Source organism: Megascapheus bottae, chromosome 14 (genome assembly GCF_031878675.1).
Source record: "Megascapheus bottae isolate mThoBot1 chromosome 14, mThoBot2.hap1, whole genome shotgun sequence".
Taxonomy (NCBI): Eukaryota; Metazoa; Chordata; class Mammalia; order Rodentia; family Geomyidae; genus Megascapheus; species Megascapheus bottae.
The window spans coordinates 30,581,537-30,594,371 of NC_143522.1; the positions used below are offsets into that span (position 1 = coordinate 30,581,537).

At 48.3% G+C, this 12,835-nt stretch overlaps 1 protein-coding gene across 1 annotated transcript in view; it reads left to right on the forward strand.

The window, feature by feature from the left end:
* Positions 1-944: 944 nt before the first annotated feature.
* Positions 945-12,835, forward strand: part of Dync1h1 (dynein cytoplasmic 1 heavy chain 1) — a 72,957-nt gene continuing 61,066 nt past the window's right edge. Inside the window, exon 1 of the mRNA XM_090344854.1 lies at positions 945-1,285. Coding sequence (XP_090200980.1) covers positions 1,021-1,285 — 265 coding nt within the window. The 5' untranslated portion in view covers positions 945-1,020. The remainder of the gene's footprint in view (positions 1,286-12,835) is intronic.

Consider the following 12,835-nt stretch of genomic DNA (forward strand, 5'->3'; position numbering starts at 1 on the left):
ACACACACATTTAGTCTCCTTCCAGCCAACTGAAGGAAAAAGTTATACACATGCACTTTCAACGACCATCCTTGAGCACGACGGCTCTTCGATGGAGTTAGGGCCGCAGGTTTGGTGCAGAGCTTCACACGGGGTAGGCAGCTCACCTGAGTCACAGAAACGGCCACTTCCTGACTGAAGGTGGGACGCCTGGGGGATCGTGGTGTAAGGGAGCAGGGATGGAGGGCCGAGGTGGCTGAGCCCCAGCCAGCAGGAGACCCACCCGGCTCCCTGCAAGCCCAGCCAGGCGCATCCCGGCTGTAGGCGGCCGCTCCCCTCCAAGTCCCCCGCGAGTCCCAGCATCCTTCCTTAGAGGAAAGGCTTTGTCTTCAAGAGCCAAGGATCCAGGCCTAGCCTGCACCGACCGCTGCGGCCCTCAGGCTGGGAAGGTCTCCACCCCGCCTGCCCAGCCTGCAGGGTGATGGTGGGCCCTGTAAATGTTCTCCTCACCCTGCAGGGCGCTCAGAGAACCGCACATGCCAGCTCTTTCGATGCATCACTCACTGTGTATGGGGTTTTAGGGCTCTGTGCTGTCTCACTGAGCCCCTGCAGTGAGCCACGCGGACATGGCCCCCTGGCCACCCCGCTTTCCGGGTGCCAAACCCGGTTCCCCTCTTCCCCCCCCCCCCCCCCCCGCCCAGCCCAGACGTCAGAGACACAGGACCGGCCCAGCCTCGGGACTACAAGTCCCAGGGTGCCACGCGGCGGCACCCCCCCCCCCCAGGCCAGGCTCCTGCGCACGCGCGACGCCATGACGCCAGCCGCGAGCGGGCGCCGGTGGCTGCGGCCGGCGGGCGGGCCGGGGCGGGGCCGGCGGGCGGCGGCAGGCTTTAGGGCGGAGCCGGCTCCGCTCGCCGCAGTCGGCCGTGGGCTAGCGGACGGGGCGGCTTCGGGTTCCCTTTTCGCTCGGCCCCTCTCGTCTCGCGCGCCGGGTCGCGGCCACCTCCTCAGAGCGTCCCCACGGGTCCCAAGCGCGGCGCCATGTCGGAGCCCGGCGGCGGCGGCGGCGGCGGCGGCGAGGACGGCTCGGCCGGCCTGGAGGTGTCGGCGGTGCAGAACGTGGCCGACGTGTCGGTGCTGCAGAAGCACCTGCGCAAGCTGGTGCCGCTGCTGCTGGAGGACGGCGGCGAGGCGCCCGCGGCGCTGGAGGCGGCGCTGGAGGAGAAGAGCGCGCTGGAGCAGATGCGCAAGTTCCTGTCGGACCCGCAGGTCCACACGGTGCTGGTGGAGCGCTCCACCCTGAAAGGTGCGGGGCGCGGGCGGGCGGGCGGGCGGCGCGGGCCGACCCGAGGGCCGGGCCGGCGGGGGCTCGTGGGCCGCAGGCGCCCGCGCCCGCACACGCCGGCCCCGGAGCCCGCGGGCCCGCAGACGCCCCCGGGAGACCCCAGGGCCCGCAGAGTCCCGCCCGGGACCCCGGGAGACCGAGAGCCCGGGGCGGCCGGCGCTGCGCCCGCGTCTCGCTCTCGCCACACCCCTGCCCAGGCCGGGTCCCCGCGGGATGACCTCCTTCTGCGCCCGGGGAGGGATGAGGGGCCCCTGTCTCGCCGTCACCCCGAACAATGGGGTCGCTTTGTCTGCTCGGCCTCGCAAGATGGCCGAGCTGGGTGGAGACGGCGTCTCCCGGGCCGGCCGGGCGGGCGCCGCCGCCGCCGCCTCGCGGCCTCCGGTGTCCCGTGAGCTCGCTGCTTTCGTTTCGCGGCCGGCCTCGGGAGGGCCACGGCGGGGACCGGCCCGGCTGCTGGGGGCGGGCGCCCCGCGTCGGCCCCCTCCCCCGGCCCTCCAGGAAACAGTCTGGGGCTCGGCGGCTGGCCGGGGTCCTGCGTTCCCGGCCCGTCGCCTGGTTTTCCTTGATGGTGACTCCATGGTCCTAATAAGAACCCTGAAATATTAGAATCTGACCTTACCAATTTAAAAAAAGAATTAGAAGGGAGCTAATAAAGGAGGAGGCAAGCAGTGCTCCAGCGGTGTCTTCTAGAGACCCTTCGCAGCACGCCTGGGCCTGCAGCCAGGCCCCTCCAAACCGCGGCATGGCTGTGTGTGGAGTGGGCATGACAGTTCTGCGACTGGGTGTGGCAGGCTCGGCGGTACCCGGATGGTGTCCGAAGTGAACTGTCAGGTTACCATCTGGGACTAGAGGGGGTCTGAAAGTGTCTTGGAACAAGTCTCTTACTCCCAGTCTGTACATTTAGCCTGCATACTGTCCCCTCACCATGTGTTTCTTTCTGATCGTTTCTTTCATCTCTACCAGTGGGATGTTTCACTGTAGTCCTGGTTTGGGCCATAGGTGTGCAAAGGAGTGTTTTTCTGTGGTCTGCCTGGAATGTTCAAAGCAAATACCCATTCAAGAGTACCCATATTTGGAGTATTTATGTTGCTTAGGTTTCTTTTCTTTGGTTATTTATATATATAAATATCCATATATATCATGGAGCTCTAGTGATTAAAAAATAGTAACTCATGGGGCCAGGAGTTTGGCCTAGTGGTAGAGCTTGCATAGCTCGGTACCACATACATAGAAAAAGCTGGAAGTGATGCTGTGGCTCAAGTGGTAGAGCCGAGCCTTGAAAAAGTTCAAGGACAATGCTCAAGCCCAGGATTGGGGGGAAAAAATTACAAACATTAGCTCATCTACATTTGTCAGAAATATACTTAATTGTAGAAAATTTAAAATATGCACATAAGATAGAATGACCAATTTTTATCCAGAAAAGGCTATTTTGGCTTATAGCTTTTTGGGCATTTTTTAGAAGCTTGTACAGTATTTTTTTTTTTTTTTTGCCAGTCCTGGGCTTGAGCTCAGGGCCTGAGCACTGTCCTTGGATCTTCTCAAGGCTAGAGCTCTACCACTTGAGCCTCAGCCCCACTTCCGGCTTTTTTTTTCTATGTATGTGGTACCGAGGAATCGAACCCAGGTCTTCATGCATGCTAGGCAAGCACTTTAACCACTAGGCCAAACTCCCGGCCCCTGCATGTACAGTATTTTATTAAAATGAATAAACTGTATTTTTTTTTTTTTTTTGCCAGTCCTAGGTTTGAGCTCAGGGCCTGACCACTCTCCTTGGACTTTCTCAAGGCTAGAGCTCTACCACTTGAGCTTCAGCACCACTTCTGGCTTTTTTTTTTCTATGTATGTGGTGTCAAGGAATGGAACCAGGGTCTTCATGCATGCTAGGCAAGCACTCTACCACTAGGCCAAACTCCCAGCCTAAACTGTATTTTTAAAGCTACAGTTTAATTAGTTTATTCATAGCTAATTCATTTGACTTTTGTATGTGTGTGCTGGAACTTGAGCTCAGGGGCTGAGCTTTTTCACTCTAGTGCACTATTACTTGAGTCATAGTTCCACTAACAGCCCAGGCTGGCTTTGAACCTCCATCCTCAGATCTGCCTACTGAGTGAGTAGGATTACAGACATAGCCTGTAATGGACCCATTTGTCATATTTTTATTGTGCAATTTATGAATTTAGATTAGTGATTATAGGGGGGGGCAGGAGTTTGACCTAGTAGTAAGTATCATCCTTGCCTAGCAAGCATGAAGCCCTGGATTTGATTCCTCAGTACCACATACACAGAAAAGGCTGGAAATAGTGCTGTGACTCAAGTGGTGGAGTGCTAGCCTTGAGAAAGCTCAAAGACAGTGCCCAGGCCCTGAGTTCAGGCCCCAGGACTGCAAAAAAAACCTTTTTTTTTTTTTAAATTAAAGAATTTATTAACATTGATTTGTACATCATATTTCAAATGACATGTTTAACAAACAAGTGAAAAAAATTTTAATTAAAATTAATTAGCGATTTTTTTTTTACCTTGGATCATGAATTTTTATTTTAAAATTGTTATTATGAAGGTGATGTACAGAGGGATTGCAGTTACATAAGTCAGATGAGTACATTAATTTTGGACAGTGTCACCCCTTCCCTTCCTATCAGTTTTTCCCCCATCCCCACTCACAAGTTTATAGTTCGTTTTCAACATAGTATCTAGTGAATACCACTGCTGCCTCATTATTTCTTTTTATGTTTTGCTTTTTACTTCGACACTGGTCATCAAGAATTCATTTTTCTCAGCATTTTAGAATTAGACCGTGATGGAGTTCCTGTGGTGGCGGGTGAGCGTATTTAGGCAGTGCACTTGTCCTCAGTGAACGGCCAGCATCCACATCATAGCTCCATAATGACTTGCACTTTTGAGAGGGAAAGAGTTGTCAAAAATTGAAACATGTCCTAATGTTTGTCTGTAAAAATCCTTGCTATTTCTAGTGATTCAGCCTGCCTATAAGTTATTTTTCACCTTGTTAAAAAAGCCGAGGAAAGACTTAAAAATTGCAAGTTTATGTTATGTGAGCTCCTTGGTCTTCTGAGCAACCTGGCTATACGAGGGCAGGTTAGACATGAGTACAGACCTAGAACTTTCTGGTGGGAGGGCTTGCAGGTCATTTCTATGAGAAAACATTGGTGCTTTTTTTTTCTTTTTTCTTTTTTGCTCATGGAGCTTGAATTCGGAGCCTGGAACCTGTCTCTGAGCACTCTCTCCCTCTCCCTCTCTCAAATTTTGTTGTAAAGGGAAGGTACAGGGGCTATAGTTATATAACTTAGGTAATGAATGTATTTCTTTTTTTGAACAGTGTGTTCTCCTTCCACATTTTCTCCCAGTCCCTGAGCTGTCTTGCTCAAGGCTAGCTCTACCATTTTGAGCCACAGTTTCACTTCCGGTGTTCTGGTGGTTAATTGGAGATAAGAGACTCACAGACTTTCCTGCCTGGACTTCCTCTGAACTTTGATCCTCAAATCTCAGTCTCCCAAGTAGCTGAGATCCCCCCACCCCCTTAATACAAGGAAGTCTCCAAACAACTGATAAATATGGAAACACATTTATATGAAAACATAGCTATGTCAGCTAGCTGTACATTTTTTGTTAGAAGTATAACATTCCTTGAGGTCAGGCATGTGGCCTCTTGGTACAGTGCTCGCCTAGCATGCACAGCAAGACCTGGTTCCATTCCTCACTACCACGTACACAAAAAAGCCAGAAGTACTGCTGTGGCTCAAGCGGCAGAGCACTAGCCTTGAGCAAAAAGTGTCCAAGGACAGTGCCTAGGCCCTGAGTTCAAGCCCCAGGACTGGCAAAAAAAAAAAAAAAAAAATATATATATATATATATATATATATATATATATATATATATATATATAGCATTCCTCAGAGTAGAAATAAAAATTGTGGGTTGTTTTGGTACCTTTGTGTATGTGGTATGGATTCTGCGCTTGAGTCCTATGCTTACTGGACAAGCATTCTACCACTTGAGCCACACCCAGTTAGCAGCATTTTGTGTGTGTGTGTGTGTGTGAGAGAGAGAGGGGGGGGGGAGTGTCTTGGGCTTGGACTCAGGATTTGGGTGCTGTCCCTGAGCGTTTTGTTTTGTTTTGCTCAAGGCTATTGCTCCACCACTTGAGGCACAGTGCCACTCACTTCTGGCCCTTTCTGAATAATTTATTAGAGTCTCATAGACAGCTACAGTCCTCAGATCTCAGCCTCTTAAGTAACTATAATTACACGTGTAAGCCACTGGTACCTGGTTTTAGGAGCTTATTTTGACAGTGAAATATTGGAGAGTTGGGAATGAAAAGTTAAAGCTCTCACTTTTAAGAAATCTCCTCTCCTTAATTTCTGATCTTCAGGAAATCATCTGCACATTGTACTTAAAACATTCTGACCAGGTGGGCACTCATTACTGAATCAGGTCACTCCTGTGACACTTTTGAAGCACTTGGGGCTTGAATTGTGGCTGTTGTGTTCTGTGTGTGCTGAAAATAAGAAAGTGGCAAGGGAGTTTCCCTGAGCAGGGTCAGGGGCTGTGTGTGCTCGTGTTTCATGCTTAGGAATGAAAACAGTGATTGCCCTGAGTGTGTGCTTATCTGACACATGTCATTGCAGTTTGTCCAGAGTGAGGTAGGCAGTGTTGTGGTTTTGTCTCATCCTCATTAATGTGGAGGCTGGGAGGGGAGTGGGAAAGAAAGATGGAAAGAAAGTCTTATAAAATATGTTTTAATGCCTTTAAATGTTTTTCCTTATTTTCATACGGAATAAAGAAATTTAGTAGATTGATGACTGAAAAACAGTACAAACTAGGTTTCTCTGATCCAAAATATTGGGACCAGAATTATCAGACTTGGTTATTCTATATAGATTTATTTTATTTATGTATGTATTTATTTTTGTCAGTTCTGGGCTTGAGCTCAGGGCCTGACCACTATCCTTGGACTTTCTCAAAGCTAGAGCTCTACCACTTCCGGCTTTTTTTCCATGTATGTAGTACTGAGGAATTGAACCCACGTCTCCATGCATGCTAGGCAAGCACTCTACCATTAGGCCACAGTCCCAGCCCCTATAGACTTTTTTTTTTTTTTTTTTTTTTTGCCAGTCCTGGGCTTGAGCTCAGGGCTTGAGCACTGTCCTGGGACTTTCTCAAGGCTAGCACTCTACCACTTGAGCCTCAGCACCACTTCTGGCTTTTTGCTATGTATGTAGGGTACAGAGGAATCGAACCTGGGTCTTCGTGCATGCTAGGCAAGCACTCTACCACTAAGGCCAGACTCCCGGCCCCCCCTATAGACTTTTTTCTTTAACCAGTCATGGGGCTTAAACTCAGAGCCTGGGCACTGTCCTGGAGCTTTCTCAAGGCTAATACTTTACACTTGAGTCACAGTACAGCTTTCAGCTTTTTTCTTTCTTTTTTTTTTTGCCAGTCCTGGGCTTGAGCTCAGGGCCTGAGCACTGTCCTTGGACTTTCTCAAGGCTAGAGCTCTACCACTTGAGCCTCAGCACCACTTCCGGCTTTTTTCTATGTATGTGGTGCTGAGGAATCGAACCCGGGTATTCGTGCATGCTAGGTAGGCACCACTAGGCCACGCTCCCGGCCCCAAGATTTTTGTTTGAGTATCTCTACTTTGAAATCCAAATTATTTTTTGAGTTTTGTTTCAGTGCTCAAAAGGTTTCAGATTTTCAGATTTTGTCCTTAATGACCCTTCAAATGGTTACTTAGATGATTAATAGTAGGGAGAGTTTTCTATAAACCTCGTACAAGTTCATCAGCTTGGGTTTGTTCTCACAACTAATGCTCTGTCACTTGAGACACAGCTCCGCTTCTAGCTTTTTGCTGGTTAATTAGAAATAAGAGTCTCATGGACTTTTCTGCCCAGGCTGGTTTTAAACCAAGATCTTCAGAGCTCAGCTTCCTGAGTAGCTAAGATTCCAGGCATGAGCCACCAGTTCCTGGCTGGGAGGCTATTTCAACAAACAAACCAGGTGAAGGACTTTTTAAGAATGTTTCTGAAACGTGAAAATGAAGTTCTTTGCAATTACTTGATACCTATTAAAATGGGAATATTTAAAAATTAGTATTAAGGGGCTGGGAGTTTGGCCTAGTGGTAAGAGTGCTTGCCTAGCATGCACGAAGACTGGGGTTCAGTTCCTCCACATACATAGAAAAAGCCAGAAGTGGTGCTGTGGCTCAAGTGGTAGAGTGCTAGCCTTGAGAAAGCCCAAGGACAACGCTCAGGTCCTGAGCTCAAGCCACAGTAGTGGCAGAAAAAAATAAATAAAATAAAAATTAGTATGAAGAAGCACTAATTCTCAAGATGTTGAGGGATTAATAATTCAGTGTTTAAATTTCCTTGGCTTATTTTTCCCAGGAATACTAAATGAGCTCCACTTTTGTGTCCTGGGAGTATTAAATGAGACTTAGGGCCCCTTTCTCAGTCCCCTCTAGGGACCTTAGAGTAGGGAGTGTAATCTCACAGGTCATTAGCTCGGAACCTGAGTCAGGAGTGATGTGGCAACAAGACCTGGCCTCTGTAGGTGGGGAGAGTTGAAGAGCAAGCACAAAAAGAGGATATGGGGGCCGGGAGTGTGGCCTAGTGGTAGAGCGCCTGCCTAGCATGCCCGAAGACCCAGATTCGATTCCTCGTACCACATACATAGAAAAAGCCAGAAGTGGTGCGGTGACTCAGGGTAGAACTAGCCTTGAGGAAAGCCCAAGGACAGTGCTCAGGCCCTGAGCTCAAGCCCCAGACTGGCAAAAAAAGAAAAAAAAGAGGATATGGATGGTGATTGACCACGTAATGTGGGGCTAGAATGTGTCATGTTTTAAAAGGGAAACGAAACCTGGAATATAGGAAGGGCAGAGGAAGGGGATGACTTCATCTTACCCAGAGCTAAGAAGCAGGAAGCTGGGAGCAAAGAGCTGTGCAGAGAATGATGCAGCATGCTGCAGCTTCTCCTGGGTCTCTCCTGTTCCTATCTGCATCCTTTACCCCTCCTCTGGCTGCCATTTGCGCCATGCTTTGTGGGCTCATGAGCCCTCTGCTCAGGAGGAGGGTAATGTGATTCTCGAGGTGGCTGAGCTGTCATCCTATGTATACTAATCAAGAGACCTCGGTCACCTAGTTCCCAATGTCATAGCATAAATCAGTAGTATCTTGGAATAATTAATCCAGTAAAGTTATTCACAGATGAGTGACTGATGCCATATTGAACATCTCTAGAAAGTCAGTAGACCCCAAAGATGACCAGAATGTCCCCAAGACTCTAGTGATGCCACTGATACTGTCTGATAAAATAGGCAGAAAGAGAGAGAAAGAGTAAGCTTCTAAATAGAACCGGCAAGGCAATACTAGTTAGCCAAGCACGGTGGCTCATGCCTGTAATTCTACCTTCTCAGGAGGATGAGATCTGAAGATTGTGGTTCAAAGCTATCCTGGGCACTAAAATCAAGAGCCTCTTATCTCCAATTAATCACTAGAAAACTGGATGTGGCTCTGAGGCTCAAGGGGTAGGGTTGTAGCCTTGAGCTGAAGAGCTAGGGACAGCACCCAGGCCCAGGGTTAGGGTGGTAGTCTTGAGCTGAAGAACTCAGTGACAATGCCCAGGCCCGGAGATCAAGCCCCACCACCAAAAAGAAAGAAAGAAAGAAAGAAAGAAAGAAAGAAAGAAAGAAAGAAAGAAAGAAAGAAAGAAAGAAAGAAAGAGAGAGAAACAGCCTTTTTGTTATTATAAAATAGCAAGCAATCATCTTCCTCTGAATAACTTTTTAAAAATGTTTATATAGAAGAATTTCACATTTTTTCTTGGGAAGATATAATGATTTACAGAGAAGCAAAAAGTTTATTTGACAGTTAATCAAATAATGGCATTTGTAATAGTATATAGGACTCAGACATAGAGACTTGCTTTGATCTGTGTATATTATGCACCTGTAGGGAATGTGCATAGAAAGACTTAATCCAGGATGCATTCTGTGTGGCTGATCAGTAATAACCTCCATGCCTTCTTTCCTCCGCCGCGGTGAAGCAGTGAGGAATGTCTGCATTAGCACTGGGCCAGGGTTACGTCACTGGGTGTGTCTTCCGGAGTCAGAGCAGCACCAGACTGCATTGCAGTATCCCCAATGCAGAACTGGAGTGCCTGCCACACAGCATGACTCATCTCCTGGAAGGGAGCTTCCTTCTGGAACTTCATTAGGAGCTGCTGGCAGCATGCTGAGATGAGATGCAGGCTAGTGTCCCCGTGATTCTCCTTAGTCATTATAGAACTTTGGTTTTTTTGGTTTTTTTGTCAATACCAGTCAGTGTTTGGGTCATAGGGACTGGCACCTGGCACTCTACCCGTTGAGCCACACCTCTATCTTAGCTTTTTTTTTTTTTCTTCCAGTCCCAGGGCTTAAAGTCAGAGCCTGAGCACTGCCCTTGCCCTTGGGTTTTCTCAAGACTAGTGCTCTATCACCTGAGCCACAGCACCTCTTCCAGATTTTTCTGTGTATGTGGTACCAGGGAATTGAACGGAGGGCTTCTTGCTTTCACACTCTACCACTGGGCTACACTCCTGGCCTGATCTCAGCTTTTTCTAGTTACTTTGGAGATGGGATCTTACATACCTTTCTGTTCAAGCTGGCCTTGAACTTGGTAGATGTGAACCACCAGTACCCAGCTTTGTTGTCGTTTATTAGTTTGTTTAGGTTGGTTTAATTTTTGTATATATGTGTCAGTACCAGAGTTTGAACTCAAGGCCTGGACACTTTCCCTTAGCTTTTTAGTTCAAGACCTGACATTCTGGCCCTTGAGTCACACCTCTACTTTGAGCTTTTTCCTGGTTAATTGGAGCTGGTTTTGAACAGAGATCCTCAGAGCTCAGCCTCCTGAGCACCAGCGCCTAGCTTTTTGGTTTCCCTGAGACATAGTATTACTCTGTAATACCCCAGAGGGCCTCAATCCCCTGCCCCTGCCCCTCAGGTACTGGGACTATACTGTCCACCCCTGACACTGACACTTTGACTTTCTGTAGGTTGCTTGAGTGTCATTATATCACGTATTTTATATGAGCTGTAGACCAGCATTCTGGAAAATTTAGGAAATTTTCCATAATGATGGAAAATGATAGAGAAAATATTTCATAATCCATCGCCTGGACACCTGTTCTGATTTGGGGACAGTCTTTACTCTGTCTCTGTGTGCTTGTGGTTTGTAGATGGCAGCCATAAGGTGTGGCAGTATGAGCTATCTTACAGTGCAGTCACACAGAAATGGCTGGAGAAATGATTGCTTTATCTAGCCATTTTGAAGCCTTTTTTTTTTTTTTGGTCAGTCATGGGACTTGAACTCTGGGCCTGGGCGCTGTCCCTGAGCTTTCAGCTAAAAGCTGAAAGCCCTTCCCCTTGAGCCACAGTGCCACTTCTGGGTTTCTGGTGGTTAATTGGAATGAGGACTTTAGTGCCAGGGCTGGCTTTGAACTATGATCCTCAGATCTCATCCTCCTGAGTAGCTAGGATTATAGGCACGAGCCACCGGGCCCAGCTGAAGCCATTTTTAAGAAATGATTTTAAATTATCACCTTTTGGTGCCATTGCCGGGGAATTTGCTGGGGCAGACAGATGGAGGGCCACACACCAGACACATTGGCCTTCTTGGTGGTAATCATGACCTGGTCTGGACCATAATGCTGGGGACCCATGCCTCCCCAGCGCTGGCTGACAGCACCCTTGGGGGTGGTGATGGAGGTGGTGGTGGTGAGGTTCTTAGGTTCTGGTATTTCCAGGACCTGCCCTGAGCGCTGACCACTGGGGTTCTCAACCCCCCGCCCTCTCTTGGCAGACGCTGTTTGCTGTGAGCCTTGTCAGTGGCTTAATGCACAACAAAGATCTATGCAGAGAGGTAATAGTGCACCTGGCATGGGCACAGCCTCCACCCCCTTGCTCAGGGAGGGTCCTCAAGGCCATTGTGCTACTTTGTTCCTCTTGCCAATGCCCACAAAAACACTGGTAGTGCTTGGTATACTAGAATGTTCTACTACCTGCTTTTCCCTTCTTGTGTGTGTGTGTGAGTGGGTGTGATGGGACTTGAACTCAGCCTGGCACCGCCCCTGAGCTCTTCAGCTCTTCACCACTACCTCTGGGCCTGAGCCAAGCCCTACTTCCCATTTTTTAGAGGTTATTTGCAGATAAGAGTCTCAGGTCCATTTGTGCCTGGGCCGGCTTTGAACCTTGATTCTCAGGTCTCAGCCTCCTGAGTAGCTAGGATTATAAGGCATGTGCCATCCTGCCAGCTTCTCCCTTCTTAAACTATAGTAAAAAACAATAATTTGGAAGAATAGTGCACATGTTATCCCTCCCCCCCTCCCATGGGTGGTGGGGCTTGAACTCTGGGCCCCGGTGCTGTTCCTGAGCTCTTTAGGTCAAGGCTTGCACCCTATCCCTGAGCCACAACATCACTTCCTGTTTTCTAGTGATTAATTGGAGATGGGGGTCTCATGTTCTTTAGTGCCCAGGTAGGCTTTGAACTACGATCAGCCTTCTGAGTAGCTAGGATTACAGGTGTGAGCCATCCCACTGGGCATGTTATTTCTTTAATGTGATTAGTTGCTTGGTTTGTTTTGGAAGTACTGGGGTTTGGGAATTTTTTTAAATTATTTTTGGCAGTACTGGGGTTTGAACACAGTGCCTTGCATTCAACTCTGCCTGCTTGCGTGGTCGCTGCTCTGTCACTTGAGCCATGCCTCCAGCCATGCCTTTCACTGGTTATTTTGAAGATGGAGTCTCACTGAGTTTTCTGTTGGGGCTGGCTTCAAACCACAAGCCCAGCCTTCTGAGTAGGATTATAGGCATGAGCCACCAACATCCAGAATCAGTGTCTCTTCGTGTGTGTGTGTGTGTGTACGTGTGTATGCACACACACTTACTGATCCTGGGGCTTGAGCTTAGGGCTGGTCACTGTCCCTGAGCTTTTGTTCTCAAGGCTATTAACACTTGAGCCATACCTCCACTTTCACTTATTTCAGTGGTGAACTGAATTTGAAACCTAGAGTAATAAAAATGACTTTCCCAACCGCGCTTAGCTACTAAACAATAGGACCTGACTCGGTATCTGTTAAGTTTATGGCGTAAAAGTAAAAGTAAATCATATATAAAGGATCTCTAGATGATACTTTTTGCTAAAACAAATTCCACACTATGATTGCAAAGATTATTCTGCCAGGATGTTTAGGTTACTTGTAGATTAGTGCTTAATGGAAAAGTTAGGCTTGTCTTCCATTCTTACAAATCTTTCTATCTTTCTTTTTTTTTTTGTCAGTTGTGGGGCTTGAACTCGGCCTGGGGGCTGTCCCTGAGCTCTTCAGGTCAAGGCTAGCACTCTACAACTTTGAGCCACAGCTCCACTTTCGGTTTTCTAATGGCTAATTGGAGATAGAGTCTCATGGACTTTTGTTCTTGGGGTGGCGTTGAACTGTGATCCTCTGATCTCAGCCTAG